The sequence below is a fragment of the Anopheles funestus genome, chromosome X (assembly GCF_943734845.2).
Source record: "Anopheles funestus chromosome X, idAnoFuneDA-416_04, whole genome shotgun sequence".
NCBI lineage: Eukaryota > Metazoa > Arthropoda > Insecta > Diptera > Culicidae > Anopheles > Anopheles funestus.
In genome coordinates, this window is record NC_064597.1 from 4,567,948 (window position 1) to 4,590,281 (window position 22,334).

General features: G+C 45.2%; 1 protein-coding gene across 1 annotated transcript; it reads right to left on the reverse strand.

The window, feature by feature from the left end:
* Nucleotides 1-202: 202 nt before the first annotated feature.
* Nucleotides 203-14,096, reverse strand: LOC125762045 (uncharacterized). The gene is made up of 9 exons (XM_049423806.1): nucleotides 13,041-14,096; nucleotides 5,199-5,358; nucleotides 4,984-5,051; nucleotides 4,659-4,926; nucleotides 2,841-3,054; nucleotides 1,932-2,767; nucleotides 1,386-1,855; nucleotides 1,194-1,319; nucleotides 203-1,132 (listed from the first exon to the last, which is right to left on the reverse strand). The coding sequence occupies exons 1-9, from the start codon at nucleotides 13,485-13,487 to the stop codon at nucleotides 221-223; spliced, it is 3,501 nt and encodes a 1,166-aa protein (XP_049279763.1). The 5' UTR covers nucleotides 13,488-14,096; the 3' UTR covers nucleotides 203-220.
* Between the last annotated feature and the right edge of the window lie 8,238 nt (nucleotides 14,097-22,334).

Consider the following 22,334-nt stretch of genomic DNA (forward strand, 5'->3'; position numbering starts at 1 on the left):
ACATCTGCCGTCCTTCATCATTGTCGCTCTTCAAGCATGCCTACCGTAACCACACATATTCCAGCTTAACGTCAGTCAATATAACAATGTAACGAAGATGAGTGACAATCTCTTCCCCGCTCTACGCTCAGGCTGTTATCACTAGTTTCTTTTTTCTCGTCTATTAGTTAATTTGTGCCTATTGCTGTGTTCGTAACGAAGGGTGTGGGTACCCTAACGCTCACGTCACCGTTGCGGAAATAGTGTCTCGAATCCAGGGCGTATTCGGTATCACTTTGTCATACATCCGGGGCCGCTCAATACCATTTGGTGCACAGGCAATACGCCAGGAGCTTATACCAACTAGCGCCCAGCGCCGATCGCTCGGTAGCAGACAGATCACCGGACTACCGGCAAACTCCTCCTCACTACAATCCTGCTTGTGGTATGCCGACTCCGCACACATACTATTTACGGTAGCGATCGAAATATTCTCACACGGCGACATGTCGATCAGCTTCAGCTGTACCCGCTGCAGGTGATCACGCTGACGCGACCAGCCGAGTGTATTGCAGTTCGTCCACTGGCTCTGCTTGCCGAGTTTGGTCGGTTGCTGGAAGCCGGCACCACCCGCACCAACATTTGCTACACCGCCCGAGCTGATGTAGTTAAGCGCCGAGATGTAGTTGTTGGTTTGGGGCGAATTCGCCGGCAGTGGATAGGCCGCTGGTCCAACAGGTCCCGCGCCAGGGACGGAGGAGACCGTCGTACGGCCGTGCGTTGCACCAACCGCTGCTTCCGCCTTCGGTATATGATACTGCTCATCGGTAAAGTCGGCACTGTACTGGTTGACGTATTTGGCTGCCTCGTTCAGATCACCATACTCGTCCGTCGCCAGCTCATCATCTCCGGGCATCTCGAAATACTGCCGATATTCCTTCAATTTACGCCCACTCACCTTGCCGCCCTTGCTGGTGGAATACTTTTCCGCGTGCGGTGTCGGTGTCACATTGTTGTCACTGCGATCGATCGTTTCCTTCAGTGGTATATCCGGCAGACAGATCGGTCGAACAAAGTCCGAATAGATGACAGGCGTTTCCAGACGTACCATTGCTGCGGTGCTGCCCTCTACCGGTGACTTTACCATCCCGATCTAAAATAGTATATTGATGCTCGTTAGTGACGACACTGGTACAATAAAGAAGTAATCTTACTATGCGACGCCGTTGCGTCCAGGGCGCATTGGAAGAGAGCCGCACTGCTCCAAACACTGCCATCCATGTTGCTTTTGCCTGTCCTTGGAAGCATGACTCGGTTGTGAGCACCCAATCCTTAGAGACCTGTTCGAAAAATGGCAAACGGTTACGTAACCTTTCCTCAATAACATAACCTCAAATTCTACGTACCAACGTTCCATCGCAGACGTGTGTATCTGCACGCAGCAGGGCAACGTGCCACGGCCAATCACCCGGTGTAGCCATCTTTGATAGCCCGATGCTTTGCGTTGCGGGCAACGTAGACTGTACGCCGCACTCCAGATGACTACAGGCAACGTACAGCGACTGTTTGCTCTGGCACTGTGTACGTACGAACGAAATCTCGGACGCACGGGGATCCAATACCCGCACGTAGCTAGTGTTCGGTTCCGTATCGTTGCGGATCTCCGAATAATCGACACGCTCGTAGCCGAGCGCCTTGCACAGTGACTCCGCAACAGTATTGCGCACGTACTCGTTACCTTCCATGCCAACCGAACACAGCTTACCGGTGGTACCCTTCTCCGAAAACACCGCATATCCTTCCGAGTAGAACCGTGGCCGGAACGGTACAATAGGCGGTGGGAATGTGAGGAAGCTTACTTGTGGTGAAATTGAAACTAAAAAGAAATGGCAAACGGAGTGATGTTAGGTATATACCTGGAGATATCTTCAAGTTATCTCAACAATACTTACGGCAATCCTTCTCATCGCTTCCATCGGGACAGTCAAGCTTTCCGTCACAGCGTGCATTGCGTGCGTAACACGCACGACTTCTACCGCACGAAATAGCCCCATAAGCACAGAAGGTACAGGTGTTCTCATCCGACAAATCAGCACAGTCGGCGACTCCATCACACAATCGAGATGACAACGCATTTGCCTGCAGTTCACCGGTACAGCCTGGTTTACTATGACACGACTGTACACCGGTCGATTCGGGGAAGCGTTCACAGTCCAGGTAACGGCGAAGACGCTCCGGCAATCGTTCACCACAACCAGCCCAAAATGCCTGACAGTACTGTCGGCAAACTGTGCCGGGTGTTGGTTCCTCCAGTGTACGATACTCACACGGTGGCTGCAATAGTCGGCAGATAAAGTCGAATGCCTGCCGGAAACATTCCGCATCGACGAGCTCCCGGAAGGAGATCAAGTCTGCCTCAACCTCCTCAAGCGATCCATGGCCGAAGAAGTTCGGATAGGTCGTCACATTGTACCCGACCGAACGGCAATAGCCTAGCCGGAGCGGTTCACACTTTCTTGGTGGACGGGCGGTCGTTACGATTTCCACCGTAACCTCATCTTTGCCACCCAACGGTGAGGAGGACGTACCGACGATATCATCACCCGTACCCGAGACCTCCTTGATCACCAGACTGTTCGGATCGATTGTCAGATTTCGGAAGTACTTCCGCTCCTGGCCAGTAATCTCCTCCAGCAGTATAGAACGTAAGTCGGCGGCCGATACCAACTCAGCGTACGGATCAAAGTACAGTGCGAAATGTAGCGTCAGATCACCCGGTTCCTCGTTCCTGTCGTGAGAATAAAGCAACCCGGTTACTATTACTACACATCTGGAATACTTCCACCGATCTTGCTACATACCCATCCAGTGCGAGAATTTCACTACCCTCGAACGGTTCGCGCAGATCCGAACGACGCATGATGAGATTGATGCGTTCCCGGTAATCCCGTGCACGATGCTGAAACCGCAGCGTGTTCTGATCTGCCAACTCCGGCGTCCACCGGTCACCCTCGATCACTCGCAAACGTGCCCGAAATATTCGGTCGGGTAATGGCTCCGGCCGTAAATACGTATCTGGTTAAGGAAGAAACAAGGGAATATATACAGAAGAAGTTGCGAATATCTCAACGACATCATCAGTGGAGTCTTTGAATTGTCTGCAATTAAGTTGCTGCACCCGGGTGAAAGTGAAAGAGCGCCCCAGATATTCATTTCACTCATGTGCAGCTAATCTAAAACGCATCGGACACATCCCAATTCCCCGTGCGTAGTAATCTGGAGATTGCTTTTATTACTGCGCTTTGTGGACTTCATATCTTCTGTCAGACACTATATCTCCTGAACAACCATTATTTGTTGGAAGCGAAAGTGAAAACGACCACCAAAAATTGTTCCCATGTGGGTAGTGTGACGAACTGGATACCATCATCAAATACACCGCTTACTCACAATTTAGCTCATTAGGACTCATCAGTCAAGATCTTCGCCTCCTGTCAGACATCGGCGAAGATCCGTAGAAGTCATTTATTTCTTGGACACTCTGTTACTTTATTGCATCCGAAATTTACTCCCCAAAAACAAAGAAAAATACAACTGCAATCAATCTTCTTGATGGTAGTAGCTCGTCGGCAGGCTGGCTAAGGGGATTAGAGATGTGTAGCAACTGCTTCCCATCCTCCAGCAGGTTATCGACCTGCCGGTCTAACCAATCTCTGATGCAACCTGTATTCAAACGTTCCCGTAGGTGGAATGCCATGCTATCCCGCTGGAAATGGAAAGTAACTTTTCATTTTCTTGAAGCCCCCCCCCCCCCCCCTCTCTCCTCTCCCCCCTGATGTGATGACGTACTTTTCCCTTTTACGTATCAGCGGTAACAACACACGCATCCCAATTAGGGAAATGCAAATAAAATATGAGGCAATTGATAGAAGAAAAAAATCAACTTAACGTAAGCGCATTGTTACCATGGTACGTACGGTATTCTCACCAGTTTCGCGTCATTGTCGCGAGTTTTCCCATTACCGGTCGCATCATTTGCTCGCAATTTTCCACCAAACTGCGTGTGCGCACATCTTGCGCATCCACCAGTTTACGTAAACGGTTTTTGGAGTATGGGTTCATGTCCATAAAATAAAGTATGCGCACTATCGCACTGCGGCCAGACTCCAGGGAAGTATTTGGTGAAAATCCATAACCGCATATGCCTGGCATACGGCTAAATGGAAACTGTTAGTTCGGTCCGGGGGAGGGGGGGGGAGGGTGAAACAAAACCACTTCATGTCTCCCGCGTAAAAGCGCACCTTTGCCTTAATAACTCTCTCGCGCAAATCGTGCCAAACGGCAAACAATCGCTTTAATTGAAAGCTGGTACTTGGAGGTTTTTTTTCTCTCTCTCTTCTTCTTTGTTTGCTTCTTCTTTTACACACATTCCTGGGGTACCTTACTTTCTTCCAGCGTGTTGAAAACACTAGGTGAAAAGAGCCGACGATTCGCTATACGCGTAGAATGTGTGACTTCACCCAAAACAACAAAAAAAACAATGTGGCTGTTTATTTTCTGTTTCTTCGGGGAACTCCAGATCGAACGTTCTCAGTACCCCATCGTTCGTAACAAAGCAGCAGTTCGTTGTGTAAACCGGCAAGATCTTAAAGATGCAAGCAATAGCGCAACATACTTACATCCAACGTATACGATCGCACCCGCGCACAGCAAAATTAGCAGAAAGCCAGCAATGAGCGCACAGCCACATTTCTGATTGTCACCGAGCTTGCGGCGGGTAAACCGGATGTCCGAATCGCTTGACAGGACCGATTCCGCCCGGCTACTCTTCGGGTGCATCGCCGACCGGCTGTGATGATGATGATGGTGATGGTGATGATGATGGCCGTGTCCTCCGTTCGCCGTCTTGCCTCCGCCACCGAGCCCATGTGCCGCACCGTTCTTATGCTTTCCTCCTCCACCTCCGCCTCCTCCACCACCACCTCCTCCTCCACCAACACCAACACTAGTAGTGTTGGAGCTGTCCGAGTTCGAGCGCAACTTCCTATCCTTCTTGAGGCTCGCGTCCAGATCGGAATCGAGCGCAGGTGGTGGGGTCCCGGTTGCGAAATGGTGACGAAGTGCCGCTGGAAGCTGCTGCTGTGCCGGTAGATGCATCCCGTTGTGATTCGCCTGCACTAGATGGGCAAGGTGCTGTTGTTGTTGCTGCTGCTGCTGCTGCTGTTGCTGTTGCTGGTGTAGCTGGTGATGGTGGTGATGGTGATGGTGGTGACCGTGTGAAAGCCGATCATCATCATCAAAGTAAGAATCGTCGTCCGGTGGTGGTGGTGGCGGCAGGGAATCGCAATCATCCGACTCGGGATACTTCAGTCCGGGTTTCTGTTAGTAAAGAAAAAAAAAGCAGAAAAAAGCGGTTAGTGTTGGTTTGTTAATGGCAGCAAAGTGCCCAGACTTTGGGCTTGGGCATCCAGCACCCATCAGCAGGTCATTCATTCCTTGTGCGCAGTCAACGATCCAGAACGGAGCAACATTAAAAGGTCCGGTAGGCCTCCCCTCCCGTCAAGAACGTCGCACCTGACTGACTTTGACTGGCGGTTTGTGCTAAGAAAGCTCCCCACCGCAGGAGTTCCCATGGAAAACTGCCAAACCAAAACGGAGGTTTTTTGCAGATAGTGAAATGAAGGTTGTTTTGTTGGAAATAGTATTGAGGTTATGACACATTTACTCTTAGCAAGAATAGATATTCATTCTAAAAAAAATTGGAGAAGATCCAATGAAGACATTACTGCCCATTTTCAAGGTTATGTTTCTACGTAGGAATGCTCTTTATTTAACACACCCTTCGTAACTTACTGACAGAAGGACTCTGTCTGAGTATTTGGCGGTGTAGGATAGACATGGGACAAACTATTCTTTTGAAGGATTGAGTGCGGTCCAGTTCGATCAGTGTTGTGAACTGAACGGGTACGGCAGTTCTTCCTCACGTCGTCCGTGAGGCGGTGTTGATCATTCAGTTTTTTTGACTACACATGTGAAGTAGTAATTCCGGTAAATCTTCAATTTTCCACGGAGTCCGGAGTAATCCGACTTCGAGACATTCTGGAGTTACTCCGTAATTACTCCGGAGTAAACTTCGGAGTTACTCTAGAGTATTGCTGAATAATTACTTCGGAGTTACTCCGGAGTTACTCCGGAGTAAACTTCGGAGTTACTCCAGAGTTACTCCGGAGTAAACTTCGGAGTTACTCCAGAGTAATCCAGAATAATTATTTCGGAGTTACTCCGGAGTAAACTTCGGAGTTACTCCAGAGTAATCCAGAACAATTATTTCGGAGTTACTCCGGAGTAAACTTCGGAGTTACTCCAGAGTAATCCAGAATAATTACTCCGGAGTATACTTCGGAGTTACTCCGGAGTAAACTTCGGAGTTACTCCAGAATAATCCAGAATAATTACTTCGGAGCTACTCCGGAGTTACTCCGGAGTTACTCCGGAGTTAAATCTGGATTAACTCCGAAGTAATTACTTCGGAGTATACTCTGGTTTTTATACGTCGGAGTCGGAGTTGGATTGAAGACTCCACTCCAGAGTTCCCATCACTAGTGTAAGAGATCACATTTGAGCGTAAGCTCCATTAGTTATACTGATGGGTTAGTTACGTTATGAGAATGACACCGAACTATCAAGCTCGTAAAATTGTTAGATGTTAGCACAACGCTAGTACGATGAAGATTAGTCAATTAAAGTTCCAAGAAATTTAAACAGATAGATTAGATGTTGCTGAATATGTTTTTGTTACAAAACCCGAATGAAAAAAGTCCACTGGATCGTCAAAAATTCGCTCCTACAACAGGAAAAGTAAGTTCTACCTTAGTAAATATCACAGAGCTTAGTAAAAGCCACTGAACTTAATACGACTAAACATCTCGAGCGTTCCATCGACGCACAATAAAGCACATCGTATACAAGCACTTTCTCTCGCTAATGATTCCGCCCAGCAGCATGGGCATGGAATTACCGCCTGGAATGCTTGCTTAAAGCTTGATGTTTCTCACAATTCTAATTAGCTGCTGACAGCGTCGAACAGTTTGCTGTTTCGCCCGCACTGGGCAAAACTGTTGCGACCACAGGTGCGTACCGACAAACCCAGCGGACCAAAGATACGCCTCCGTGCGTACGCTAATCGTGGTGTTTCGTGATAATGAGGCAAGACAGAAATCGAATCAAAGGCTGCCCGGTACCCCCATCAGCCAATTCGACAGCTGTGTGTGAAGGGGAGGAGGCGAGGACTAGCAAACAACAGACTGCGAAATCACGGCCCCACCCCAAAAAGCGAAGTTTCTCCATAGCTCAGATGACCTTTGTTTTTCATATGCAAAAGCTCTTTCGTTAAATGGCCGTAACCTTTAGCGAAAACCCGACCGAAGAAAGCTGTCAAATCGGGTTTTCGCGCGTAGATGGTGAATGAAATTGGTAACATCTCTTCACCAATCTTCGCTTCCGGACACCTGATGCGTCAGGCACGCGCAATAACGCTAACGATCTTCTGAAATTGCCATATTTTAGATTGTGTGGACTGTCTCTGTATCAACGAAATACGGTAATGTCTCTCCAACGCGAATTCAAAACAAAAAAAAACCTCCAAAAGAACAAAAAGAAGACAAGGATAAAAGCGAGCGTAAAACCAATCAAGGCTAATAATATTTCTTCGAACTTCGATTTTGCTTTCCTTTCGGGCGCCCTGTTTTGCTGCTGTTTCGTCGATGGTTCGTCAAACCCCCAGTCCCTCGACATTCGGTGAAAACTGCTTTCGATATGCAAATATCGCCAAAAACAAAATGTCCAATGCCCGGGTGAAAACGAAAACGATATCGCACCGAAAACGGAAGCATGATGATGCTTCTTCTCTTCCCTTTTTTTTGCCCACTCCATTTTCGCCTTTTTTGAGGATTTCTCCACGAAGACTGCTGGGCTGATATCACAATAATAAAAAGCTAAATATATCTTTCTTTCTTATTGCTCACAAACGGAACAACATTGTCACCGTCTGTTGGTCATTCTGTTGAAATCCGAGTGAAATTAACCAGCTCCGACATCGACTCGATGACTTAAGATCGTTAACAAAGCAAAAAAAGGGGGTTCGTCGCCTGAAGCAAGGACGTCTTTTGTCGGGTTTTTTTTTGTGTGGTTGCGCTAATAAAGATCGGGTATAATTTCTCCATCCACTTTCTTCCAATCACAGCGGTGGCTGTATATAAAAAAAAACGATGAAATAATTTCGTTTTGTAACGTTTCGCTTATAATTCTACCTTTTTATGCCTGATATGTTAGCACATTAAATCGCACCTTTTTTTTCTCCGCACCAATTTCGAAGCGACGACTTGTAGGACACACGGAAGAGGAATATTAATCTTCTCTTAATTCGAAATCGTTTAAAAAATCAAACCACCAACGTTAGGGTTAGTGTTACAAAACCGAAAACCCCAAAGTGGTGCTTTCGGAGGTAAAGCTTAACTTCACCTTTTTTTTTCTACGCACACCAACCAAACAAAGCAACCAACTCGGGAATGAAGCGGGTGAAAATTCATCGCTTAATCGATAGCTCATTAACCTTTTCCCCGAAAGTACAACTGGTTTTTGCGTTAGGCGGGAGCTATGAATATGTTTTTCTTCTCTTTTTGAATGATTATTTTTCACTAATGCAATTGTTGTACGTTGGTGAAAATATGCGATTCGTTTGTAGATTTCAAAACAGATCGATTTTCAACACGCTCCCCCTTTTTTCCTCTCCCTTCACTGCCGCTTTTCCTCCCCCTAGCAGAGCCGATTTTCATGGGTTAAAACATTTAAACCAGACACAATAATTACATAAAGATATGACTCTTTGATGGTGATTAGGTCGACTTTCTTCTTTCCCCTTCCACCTGTTTTGTTTTCCTTTCTCGCTTCATTTTCACTGGTAGGCAAAAGGAGAGAGAAGAAAAAAATCAAAAGAAAAAAAACATCTACAAATGGAAAACGAGAGATTATTGCTTTTAGTTTCCTTTTTTTTCTTTCTTTCTTTTCATTCCGATGCAACGAGGCACAAGTGCGTAACGTTTGGCTGCTTGCAAACAACCCCGGGGACGTTGCTAATTTTTCGACCAAAAATTAATATACTACATCGGTGCGCGCACGATCAGACAACCGAAAGAAAAGCGGCCGGAAAATCGAAACGTTTTCCTTCACCGCAGGGGTAAATATGTTGTATAAGTTTTTTTTTTCTTTTTTTAGATAAAATATTTAATCAGAAACGCTTATGCAACGTGTCGGTAAGATAGGGAAAAAAAGTTAAAGCAACATGAGTTTGTCGTTTAATAAGCATGCCGAAGCGAACGGGGGTTAGTTCGACACACCCGAATAAATTAATTGCCGCACTGCCGTTACAAGAGAGCTTCTGGGCAGGATCTAAACAAAGCACATTAACGCATGAAGTGTAGAGAGAAAAAACAATGTGCACCGCACAACAGACACACCCATAAACATCTCATATATACGTTTCGCGTCCGACAGCGAATAATCCTTAGCATACACATCGATGTGTGTGTGTTTTTTCTCTTCTTCTCGCCCGTTCGCAGCAGCTGCTAATTAAAGGTGCTTTTGCTGCTGTTACGGACGGGATTTAATTGTTCACTGCATTTCAGCTCCTTCTTCTTCGCTCCGCTTCCCCCCCCCCCCCCCCCCCCCTCACACCAGATTTTAGCTCAGAAAACGCGCCTGTTGCTTCTCACACGAACGAAGCAGAACAGTGCCGGGGCGGCGCTGTTGGGGTGTTTTGTATCATTTTGCCGGTCCTCCGGTCTTCCTATTTGCCAACCGAACCGCAACTTGGGGCCGCATTTTCTGGTCACCTGGTTTGTGTTTTTTTCCTTTTTTTTTTTGCTTGCAGACGGAGAAAGTTTCCTTCCCTCGCATGCTCGACGGGTAAGAATTGTGCACGCATTTACGCACGTCGCTACACCTTGGGCTGTGTCCTGATCTTGCGTTTAAGGGGAGCACACTATTGTTACGATATATTATATTGTTTTTTATAGCTACAATGCCTAAAATTACTAAAAGGCTATTTGTTCTTTCGAAACGCACGTAATCGCATTGCTTTTTGCTCTCAAAAACAAAAGACTTCAACGGTAATATTAAGCGACGAACGTAATTTTTGAATCACTACTGAAAACGATGATACTACACAGATGATAGAATAAAATCCACTCATTCGCATTGTTTTTTTGCTCTCAAAAACAAAAGACTTCAACGGTAATATTAAGCGACGAACCTTATTTTTTAAATTCGAAAAAAGATGATACTACACAGATGATAGAATAAAATCCACCCATTCTACGTAATTAGAAAAGAAGTAAAATAGTTAAATAACTGCACATGCTGCGCCCCTTCCCCGTATACTGCACACCCAGAAAAAAGCATCACGTTAATATACCTTTTTTCTTCTCTCTTCTAGTTTACCTCATGAGACATTCCTGCTCGGACGCAACAGCTTGTTGGACACGCCGCTTAAGAACGCGATGCGATGAGATAGTTCAAATTTTCCGTTGCTTTAATGAACCGCGCACCGTTCTCGGTGTACGAACCACCCGGCCTTTCGGTACAATGACACGCGCATTGCGCCATTTTTTATTTATTTTCACACAAATCAGACGGTCAGATTTATGATCGTTCCCCTCTTTACTCGCTCCCTTCTGTGGCATGTTTCGACAGCGAGCGGTGAGAAAAATGCGCCTTCCTTCCGTAAACCTCGTACGGGGTGTGATGTCAACAGGAAAGTGCCGGTTGATGAGTTTAAAACAAAAAACCCCAAAACAAAAAAAAGCTTCAAGTAAATCTCAACAGAAAACATTTTTTGTTTGTTTTCCTTCAATGTGAGCTTCATGTATGAAACAATTCTTTGTTACTGTTTGCCGTGGCAAGCAAACAAGAAACATCCATTACATTATTAACGGCCACTTGCCAGCAAACCCTTCCGTATTGGGCAAAACCCGGGCACAATAATGCTTTATTGAAACAGAAAGTTCAGGCACAGCATCGCGTAAATTAATTACTTAATTAATTAATTAATTACCGTACAATTGCACACCGATGTGGAAGGACATATAACGATCGGAACCGTACCGTTTCCGTACTTTACTTCTCACGGTTTGTACACCCTACTGGAAATTAACCATCCTTCCATCCTGCCACGGTCATTGGTGTTTTTGGGCATTTGATTACGCTAATGTACGCTACCGTCACAACTGACGCATCATTGCATGAAAAAGTGAAAGCCAAATCAATCGCAATCGGGTTCCGAAACCCCACAGATTCGATTACCTTTAAACAAGGAATCTATTTGCCAGCATCCCCAAGGCATCTTTCAGCGCCCTTCATTTGAACGAGTCGCTGGCAAAAAAAAAATAAAATACTTCCATCCGCTTCGTAATTAAATCAAAACCACAGCGGAACGCAAGAAAGCCGGTCAAATCAATTGGCACTGCAAACAAAACTACCTTTTTCTTCTTGTTTGCAATTTGTACGGTTTCGAGTCGGATTGGCTGTGCACGCCATTATTGTGACCTAGAATTCCCGTGCAGAAAATCGAACCTACACTGCTGGCTACGGAGCAATCAATCATGATGGTGTAAAACGATTTCATTTCTTTCTCTTCCTTTTTTCCTCTCTCTCTTGTTTGGTGTTTGGTTTGAGTTTTGTGTTGATCTGTTCTTCGTTTTCCGTTCTTCTGCAATATTCTGTACGAAAAGCAGCACTCTAACTGGTCCGAACTAGCAACGAAAGAAAAAAAAGGTGTTGTTTCTCTAAATCTATCCGCAATTGTGTACGGTTTTGTAGCTGAACAGCTGCAGCACGAGCAGCCACAATCTGGAAGGAAACATTTCGACACGTAATGAAAGATAACGCTAGTCTAGCAGGGAATCTCCCTCGGGAGGTAAAACATTTACAACCGCTCGTGTAGGAAAGTGTTTTGTAGAAGGCAAAAAACAAAACAAAAAAAGAAAAACGTTTTTCCACTCTCACAAATAAGCCGTCAAATTTCAAACTTCTTGCCAAAGTGTGAGTGAGCAGAAGAAATTACTCTGACTTTGGAGCGAAAACTTCGACAGGCGCAATTTCTCGCTTCGATTTGCTTTCTTTCCATCAAAACCCTTTGCGGCAAGCGGGATGGTAAGACCAAACCGAAACCAACCAAGTTGGCAGATCAATAACAGTATCGTGGATTTAATTTCGCCCGCACCATTTTCATCACGGTACCGGGGTACCGGTTGTCGGGCTGCTGCCCACTTCCAAACCCAGATACTCTGATGATTAGATGCTGCGACGAGAGCGAGAAGAGCGATGGGAGCGAAAGCGAGCAAGGTGAGTTACCGTTTCGCTGCGTCCCCCCCCCCCCCAGGTGGCAGCTGTTTTCCACCCGAGCAGTACATCGATTTGGTAATTTTGCATCATCCAACGGGTAACGGGCGGGCCCCAAAAACTAACCAATCTTACCAGCTGGTCAGCTGAACCGATCATCAAACATCGCACCTATAGCATCTGACTTTTTCTACCACCCTCTAAATGCCCTCCACCCACCCCTCCCCTCCCCCTTCCCCCCCGAGGGGTGATGAGGGGCTTTCCTTTTTTGGCGATGAAATAAATCCAAACATAACACAGCACAAAAACACAACTCGCTTCCCTTTTTTGTTCCTTTACACTTGGGAAAGAGAAACCCCAAAAGGAGACGAACCGCGGCTGGGGGGGGGGGGGGGGGGGGGGGAAGAGGGGAATGAGAGAAGGAAACACAACCGAATAGAGCTGTGCTAAATTCCGAAAAAACAAATCAGCTCAAGTCTATTTTCTTCTCTTTGCGCCGGTGTTGTTGTGCGCGATTCACAAGCGAAATAAAAACGAAAGACTCTCTAAGCGACGAACCCGCCCGGGGGGTTGTCTGTAGGGTAACGTAAAATAAGTGGCGATGACAGTTGTAAGCGATACATCCTAACATCCCGAAAAAAAACCACCCCGCCCCCCTAACTCACCTTAAAACCACCCCATTCCCGCTCGTTCGTACGTTCTTTAGCGTTCCAGGCGGGTTCTTCCCGTTGCTGTTGCTGAAATGGGTACTGCCAATCGTCGGGTTCGTCGCCTTTCGATTGCTTCGTGCGCCCTTTAGCTACGATGGCACCGTTTTTCGACACCGCCTGTTCGGCCGGTGGCGCACTTTTGCCCTCCGAGGCCCGTTGCTGCTGGCGCTGATTTTGCGACCGCCTGTGATGGTGATGGTGGTGTCGCTGCTGCTGCTGCTGCTGTTCATCCGTACGTCTTAAATGATTGTCGTTCGCCGTACCCATACTAGGCGGGTATGTCTCTTTCGCTTTAGTAGCTGGTTGATTTCTGCCACAAAATCGCTTTACAAACTCTGCCCGAACCTTTTGCACGTGCAACAGTGATCGCAAGCTAAATCGAGTCGCACGGTAGAAAATCATCAAATGCGTACTGCCCCGTTCGACGGTTTAAAAAATCGCCCTTACGCTCATACTTTCCGTGGCTTCAGTATCAGTCGTGTCATGTGTTTGTTACTGCTGTTGTTTACGTACTGGTAATTAGTAACTAGCCTTTTTTTTAGCAAACGTGTATTGTCAACGGTAGGATGCGTAACGTATCACACATAAAGGTCAAATCACTTTCTCATCCTGGTCACGGCACCAAACAGAATGCTGCCTGCAGTCGCTGTTAAGGTCGTCCCGGGGCGCTAGGCGCTTGTTGGTCGGTCGGTCGTCGTATACCGTCCGTCCTATGATAAACCGTTGCCGTCATTCAACGGACGGTTCGCTACGGAAGATGGGAAGGAATGGTTGGGATCGTGTCAGGGCAATGGCAAATGGTTAGCAAAACGTTATTAGTGGTGCGTGTTGTTGTGTGCTGATGAGGCAAACATGTGCGCTTATGCAGTGCGTGTGTGTGTACATATGTTTGGGTTTGTTTCCTACAAATGTCAGAGCTAGATTGTGTTAGAATTAGTTAACAAACAGTTAGTAGTACACCGAATATAATTGATTTCTCCGAATGAAACAGAATGAATGCACAATAAAACAGGGAATTAAAATTGATTTTTCTTAAGCAAAACAAAACTCTTTTGCTTCTCGTTTAATATTTCCTAATAATTGTGTTTGAAGCGAAAAACAATTTACTTAAAGCTCCAACCGACCAGGTGACTCCACCACCGACACTAGTGTAAGCTGACGTCAAACTGTCTCAGTATTAATTTTGTCCCTATATTCGATGTCCAGATATTATTTAAAGTTGATCAAATCACAAATTGGAAGGAGAAATCGTAACCGAAAATATGAGACAATGAGATCCCCTGCTGAGGGGTAGGGGGGGGAGAACTGAAACAACAAAAGACAAATCCTTCCGATCAGTGTTGTTTGGGGTGAACATTATTTGCTCTGCGAGCTGTTTACCATTTCGCTTTTGATGGGTTTTTGTTTTCTCTTTACAAATTTGTCTCCGTAAGCTATGCGTACACACTAGTGATGGGTATTCGGAATCCCGCCGTCGGCTCCGAACCGAGCTTCCGAGCATAGCAACTCCGGGTCCGATTCCGGCTAGGTTAAAACCACGATTCCGCCTGCAGGCGTCTGAAACCGTCCGGAACAGTCGGGAGCCGCTAGTCGGCAGCCGGAGCCGTCGGAGCCGTCTGAACCGTCCGGAACCGTCGGAGCCGTCCGGAACCGTCCGGAGCCGCTAGTCGGCAGCCGGAGCCGTCGGAGCCGTCTGAACCGTCCGGAGCCGCTAGTCGGCAGCCGGAGCTGTCCAGAGCCGTCGGAGCTGTCCGGAGCCGTCGGAGCCGTCGGAGCTGTCCGGAGCCGTCGGAGCCGTCCGGAGCCGTCGGAGCCGCTAGTCGGCAGCCGGAGCTGTCCGGAGCCGTCAGAGCCGTCGGAGCCGTCCGGAGCCGCTAGTCGACAGGCGGAGCCGTCGGAGCCGCCGGCGCTGTCCAGAGCCGTCAGAGCCGTCCGGAGCCACTAGTCGGCAGCCTGAGCCGTCGGAGCCGTCTGAACCGTCCGGAACCGTCGGGAGCCGCTAGTGGGCAGCCGGAGCCGTCAGAGCCGTCGGAACCGTCTGAACCGTCGGAGCCGTTCGGAGCCGCTAGTCGGCAGCCGGCTCCGGGCGGCTCCAGACGGTTCCGAATTCGGAGTATTGCACCTACCTTCCGGAACCGCTTCCAAAATTTATGGAATCATTCGGAAGCGATTCCATTTTTTTTTATCAAATTTACCCATCACTAGTTCACACGCATGGGTGACAGTGGAAAATTTCACCACGTCTTAATATATCGCACATCTCGGAAGACAAACTAATTCCAATCACGTCCAATCACCGCCAGGTGAACGTACGTGCGCAGTGATAGTGTTCCCGTTTTTGGTCTTTTTTTTTTTTGTTTGGCCTCTTCTTCACTAGCGATTACCCGGGGGCCAAATGGGGAGAAATTCTGTCGAAAATATGTTGACTTTATTTATTGAGTTACCTGCTCGACCGCATCATTCCCCTACCTTCCTCGAACAGCGCATCCACACGAGCTCGTTTTTGCGGTCAGCTCAGAACTGTGTCAGCACGTGTTTAACAGTTTAACTTGTTTGCTGCCTTCTTCACACGCTGCTCTCCCCAATGACGTTCTGCCACAGAGACTTACACACAACTTTACACGCAGCAGCGAGAGAAATAATCGTACGCAAACAAAATTACCATACAATCGATGCGCCATAATGCTTACGCAGCCAGTACCCGGGGGGGGTTATAGGTGGTGTTGCAACCATTAAGGGGTTTGGATGTGTGTCACCTTGCAGCAAAGGTGCAACGAGCGATACTGACCGATGCAAATCGATACACCTAGTCTGGCCGAAGTAGCCGATTGTTGCGTATGAAGCGGGGTGATACACCTTCACCACTAGTCTGGAGAGCAAAGGGGAGGGGGCGGTCATAGGGAGGGAAGCACTATGACCCACCCCGGATGCGTCAAGCTAACAGGTGCAGACCAGCCAGCCCAAGACGGTTTCGGTGTTGCAAAACTCTGATCGATCGACTAGGCAAAAACCCGACAAGCCGTCTTTCGCAAAAACAGAACACCCACAGACTTCACTCACCGCTACTAAATGTGCCAAAAGGTGAAGCCGATTAATCGGTTAATGCTACATACTAAATCAACTTTTGCAGCTCTGTTGTGCACTTTTGCTCTTAGAGCTAGCTTGCTACTTAAAATATTTTCTAGAACTGTGAACAACATTCAATCAACTCACCATACGCTTCCTACCACTTGGCATTGAACTGCAGTAGCTGCTGCAGTATTGAACCAGATTCCGTAAACTAATACCACCGCCTGAACCACCGACCCACATGATAATGGTCGATTCGTCGATTTCCCTTCTCTTCGATCGCTTATCGGCAGCAAAGTGTATGGGAACGGAACACACATGGCAGCGTAATCTGTTCATACTCGTACCGAGACATAGCGGAGAGAAAGGAAGCAAGGAAAAACAAAAAAAAGACAAAAAACGAGTTCGATTCGAAAGTGAACGCACATATGTACGATATTTTTTGGTTTTGCGTGTAAAAGTGCAAACCCCGGGCGTCCTCTTCAAGGGGTGGTTGATTTTTTCTTTACGAACCGCAGTACCGAGCACCGCGGAGGTCAACGAAAGATTTCAACGCTTGGTAAAAAAAAAATCTTCAACGAAGAAAAGCACACCATAGGGAACGAAAACCCGTGATGGTTCATAATTTCAACCTCCAAAAAAAAAAAAGACGAAACAAATAAGTTCACTACGAACATGAAGTACGCGGTTATGGGAAAAGATGAGAAGCTAATTTCCTTTCCAATCGCAAGCGACGAACCTTTTTTTTTTTGAAAAAAAAGGGTGAAACAACACGCATTTAATCAATGTGGCGAAATGATGCTGCGCGGTGTGCGTTTTTGTGCGCGGTACCGTCCAGGCTTTTTATCAGGACGTACTATAACGTCGCCCTGAAGCGTCCATTAGCCACATACCTCGGTAAAGTGGGAGAGAGATTTTCCGGTTTTGCTTGAAAGTGAAGTGCCGGCCAACAGAAGTGTGGTTAGTTTTTCCGGTTTTTTTTTGCTTTTTGCTGTGTTGCATTTCGTCGTTGTTGTGTACCGCAATCGGTCACTTACGGTTTACTTTCGCTCGCTGATATTCGCTCGATCGGGAAGGAAGCAGGTCAACAGGTTTGAGGACAATCGCTCTACCAGAAACAGTACAAAAGGGAAGTGTGATAGAAGAAGCTATGTTCGTAAAACTTAAATTAACTTTTACCCCAAAAGTCCAAGGCGTTCTTAAAAAGAAAAAAATAACCCGGGGGGTTTTTATCAGGTATTTTCGCGGTAATTTCGTTAAACTAAAATAATTGTTTATCATTGAGTAGTAGGCGTGAAGATTCTTAAAATACCCAAAAAATACTCAAATTACCCATAAATAACCCTTTAATACTTTCTATTATTTTAGTGGTATTTTTTCCCCAGAATAAAAAATACCCTTTCTTGAGAAATTTCTTCACCACAGCTAGGTAGCGCTGTGAGTGAAATTGCCCATTGCCTTGTAACCAATCAAATCATCCAAAAAACTTTGGTTTAAGGCCTTCTTCTTCTTTTTTTAAGGTGTGAAATTTTTGCAGCACGACAAACTCAACTCCAATGCGTCATCCTTCCGTGTACAGCGTTCCAATTTCTGTTAGTGAGATCGGAATGCTTCTATCTCGAACTGATCTACATCATCAGTTATTTTTCACTCAACCTATCAGCACGCGAGGATGATGAAATAGATTTGCAAAAAAAACAGGAAAGTGAAATTAGACACTTCTCTCACCGGTGATGACACATAGTCTAGAAGTATTCCAAACATTTGCGAACGGTTTGTAACTCAATCTCTTTCCGTGGACGTGTGTCTTATCGTCAGCTGGAAATTGCACTTGCCAGCGAGTCTTCCACCTAACCTTCACGGTAACGGTTCACTCTTGCCTGGTATTACGTTCTCTCCATTCTACAATATCCCGTCCCCTTCACAACAGAACCTTAGTCTATATGAGCCGAGCCCTGTTTTTTTTGTTGTTTCACTACTCCACAACAAGAATTCGAGCACCGTAGCAACAGTGCCGCCTGGGGTAGAGGAATTCCGAGGTTTCGTTCGTTGCGTCTACGAACCAAACCTTTAAGACCCGTTCATTTCAGCTTCGCTCTCGATCTGACGGCGGCATTTAAACACGGCTAAAAGATCAACAAGCCACGGAACAACCGTTCCTCCCATCCCGCTCCTCTGCCGCACAGATTGCTGCAGTATCCAAACTTCACAAAGTGTTGACTCTGGTGGTTGGCGCGCACCCATTCGTTGTATGGTTTTACTGTGAGCGTATTTGTTGCGATTTCTTTTCGAATTACTGTGGTCTGTGTAGACCTGATCAGCTCTGACAGCTACTATTACCATTGGCTTTTTGGTGGGGAGGGAGGCATAAATGGCTTTACAAATCAAAAAAGGGCATCGAATATCCATTCGAGTGGAAATTGGAGCAACGGCACAATACTGAATTGTGCTGGACGGTACTATGGTAACAGGTGTATTTTTGTGACGTATTTTTTTTTTACAGCTACAACATTCATCTGCTTCATCTGTGTGCGTGCGTGCGTCTATGTGTGTGTGTCTTTCGTCGTACCACTGCAACACGTGCACGAGCCCTTTTTCCTGACATGGTCGGCCTCATTTTCACCACAATTTCTTACGATTTTCCACGCGGATGTGCGATCACCGGTGACGCTACTTTCGAAACGTCAAAGTTCACCGAGATGCGATGTTGATAGCAATTGCTTCAAAAAAACCCCCTTTTATACAACCCTTACCCTCACACCCCTCCCGCCGAAGGGTCTCTAAATCACACTGAAGAAAATTGACTCTTTTTTTTGTAACGCCTTCAACTACATCTTTTGCTGCATTATCGGTCGTTTCCGGCTGGTCGAGTCACCGTGCCAACCGAGGGGAGTTGGGGGGAAAAAAACCAGTCAAAGAGGAAAGTGTGCCTCCGTACAGCATACAGAAGCTGTCTGTTAGGGCAATCCTAACGATCCGGTCGATCGGGAAGGGAATGGGAAAAAGTGAAATCAACCGAATCTGGCTGGGCAAAGAAATAGAGTCGCGATGGAAGGCTGCATTAAAAACAACACAAACTGTAACAACTTCCCAAGTCAGTCACTTGTCATCGGGCGGGTTTGAAAATTAACGAAGAAAAAAAAAAGAAAAAAAGCAACAACATGGTGTGCTTCTGTTTCGGTTCGTGGTTTAGTTTTCGATTATAAGCAACCACAACAACAAACACGAAGAACAAAAAAACCAGAGGCGTAAATATACTTTAAATTACAATTCCATCCTACCATTTTGGGTTGGTGTTTACCGTGACGACCTCGATGGAGGTCACTCTTACGTGCAGAGATAGAAACAAAATCACGGCAAAATAACTAAAGATACATTCTTGAAAACAAAGTCGTATTTATACTCGTGAAGCTATGTGCATTCACCACAGAGAAAGAAATCAATCAAACGGTCGAGCTAAATCGGGCGTAAAATTTCTCTCGAGCTGTAAAGCTTACTTTGATAAGTGAAATAATTTTCTGTTTCCTGATTTTTAACTTTTCCTGCCGGTAGGCAATAGGTCTATAACCCCGGCACGAACTCTGGAGAAAGTAAGAAGCCCTAAATGAACGAATCGTGTAGTCGTACAAGCTAAACATACAAGTGTTTTGTAAGAAGACTCGTTCATATGAATCTTTTAAGAAGAGTAATTCATTTGAACTTTAATAGAAGAGTTAATCATATGAGAAGATAATCATATGAATCTTTTGAGAAGAATCATTCAATGAAATCTTTTGAGAAGAATCACTGAATGAAATCTTTTGAGAAGAATCATTCATATGAATCTTTTAAGAAGAGTTATTCATATAAATCTTTAAGGAAGACTCGTTCATATGAATCCTTTGAGAAGATTCATTCATATGAATCTTTCGAGAAGAGTTATTCGTATGAATCTTTTAAGACGAGTAATTCCTTCATTTTAATTTTCTAAGACGAGTAATTCATTTGAACCTTATGAGAAGAGAGTCATATGAATCTTTTGAAAGGAGTCATACAATTAAATTTCTAAAGAAGATTCATTCAGATAATTCTTTTGAGAAGAGTTATTCATATGAATCTTTTAAGAAGAGTAATTCATTTGAACCTTAATAGAAGAGTTAATCTTATGAGAAGAGAGTCATATGAATCTTTTGAGAAGAGTCATATAATTAAACCTTTTTAGACGAATGATTCATATGAATCTTTTAAGAAGAGTTATTCGTATGAATCTTTTAAGAAGACTCGTTCCTATTTATCTTTAGAAACGAATCATTCAATGAAATCTTTTGAGAAGAATCATTCATATGAATCTTTTGAGAAGAGTTATTCGTATGAATCTTTTAAGAAGGCTCATTCATATGAATCTTTTGTAAACAATTATTAAATTAAATCATTGCAAATATGAATCATTTGAGAAGAGTTATTCGTATGAATCTTTTAAGAAGACTCACATAAGAAGTCAAACACTCAATTAAATCGTTGGAAAAGAATCATTCACATGAATCTTTTGAAAAGAGTCCGGATCATGAATTCATGAAGATTCATCTTTAAAAATCTTTAAAAATCGAATAAATCTTTCCAGATTCATAAATCATTAATCTTAAATCCTTAAAAGAAAAGAGAAAAGAATTAATCTTTGAAGGATTGGAGGTTCAGATGAAGTCTTATTATTTTCATTTTGCAATTACAAAACATCATTTTTAACCAACCCAACCTCCTTTGTGCAATGCTGTTTTGGTTTAGTTTCTTTATTTGCAGTTTCCACATCGTCACTCGAGCTGGTTATGATGTTTTCCTTACGACTCATGAAGCCGTTAGAATTCGTCAGAAGAGCTATTATTTGCTCGTGGAAGTGTGCTCAGCTATTGTGGTCCTTTCGAACGCCAAATAAAGTTTATTTTTCGTACACAAAATCGCTACAGCAGCATTTCTTTGCCGTTCGATGGGGCAGGTGTTATTTTAACAAATAAACAAACCGCGCGCACGGGTTACGTCGCTGGTTTCGCTTCGAGTGACGGCTGGCTGCATCTAAGCGTGCGCTTAAAGCAATCCAGGAAAAGCAAACATGCCGCAAAAATCAACCAAATATTCAACCAAAAAGGAAAACAACGTATGATGGCACACCGGTAACAAAAACCAACAACGAAAAAACAAAGGAACCATATACGAACTATGTGTTTGTTTTATATCGTCTCTCGTCTTCACCCTCTTGCCCCTGCCCCTCTTTCTCCAGTTCACCTTCTTACTGTTGGTTTGCTCCACTTCCAAGGGGTAGTTTTCAACGACTTGACGCTCACCTGCACTCGATGCAATTACCACAATGACACAGGCCACAGATACAGGCTACACACTTACAGCAGTCTTGCCTTTTTTTCGTCTTGGTCTTATCTTTTTGTCTGGCGGCAAAACGGAGTGAAATGAAAACGCACCAACCGAAGCGCATCCCGATCCATTCGCGGTTTCCATTTCAGCCTACCTTGCCAAACATTATCCGTGTCGGTATGTATGGGTTTTGCAGCTCGCTTTTTTTTTTTTGTTCGCAAAAGGAAAACTCCCGCACTCCCACGCTTCGGGCACGCTAAACATATGGCGTGCAAGACAGATAAGGTGAATCTCCGCACCGTCCGCGGAGACACTTTTCCTTCCAAAAACGAACGGAACGAAAGGTTATTAAATGGCACACACACTGAAACAGGTGCAGCAGTAAAATTGAAATGGAAAATGAGGAAAGAAAGAAAAATTATCTGCTGTTAGCAATATCTTGATTTTCGTCCATTTTTGCAAATTTGAAAGTATGTAAGTTGAAACTAACAAGGGAAAACAATGGAAGGAACGAGGGAAGGAAGGAGGGAGAAAAGTAATAGAGAGAAGCAACACCACCTACACCGTGCGTCGTCACGTTTCGTACCGATTTTCCCGACCATTTGCTGATTGTGTAAATGGGAAACAACCAAAAAGTAAAACGAACGTTCAACCCATCAAAAAAAAATTGAGAGAGAGAGAGAAAAAAAACGAGGAAATGAAAGATTTAGCAGCGAGAAAAAAACTATTCAAAAAAAAAGAAAATGTGAAGACGCATCACGCAGCGCAGGAAAATATGAGGGGAAGATGGTGTGGTGACTGCACGGCCGTAAATAAAATGGACTACGCAGTATAGATAAA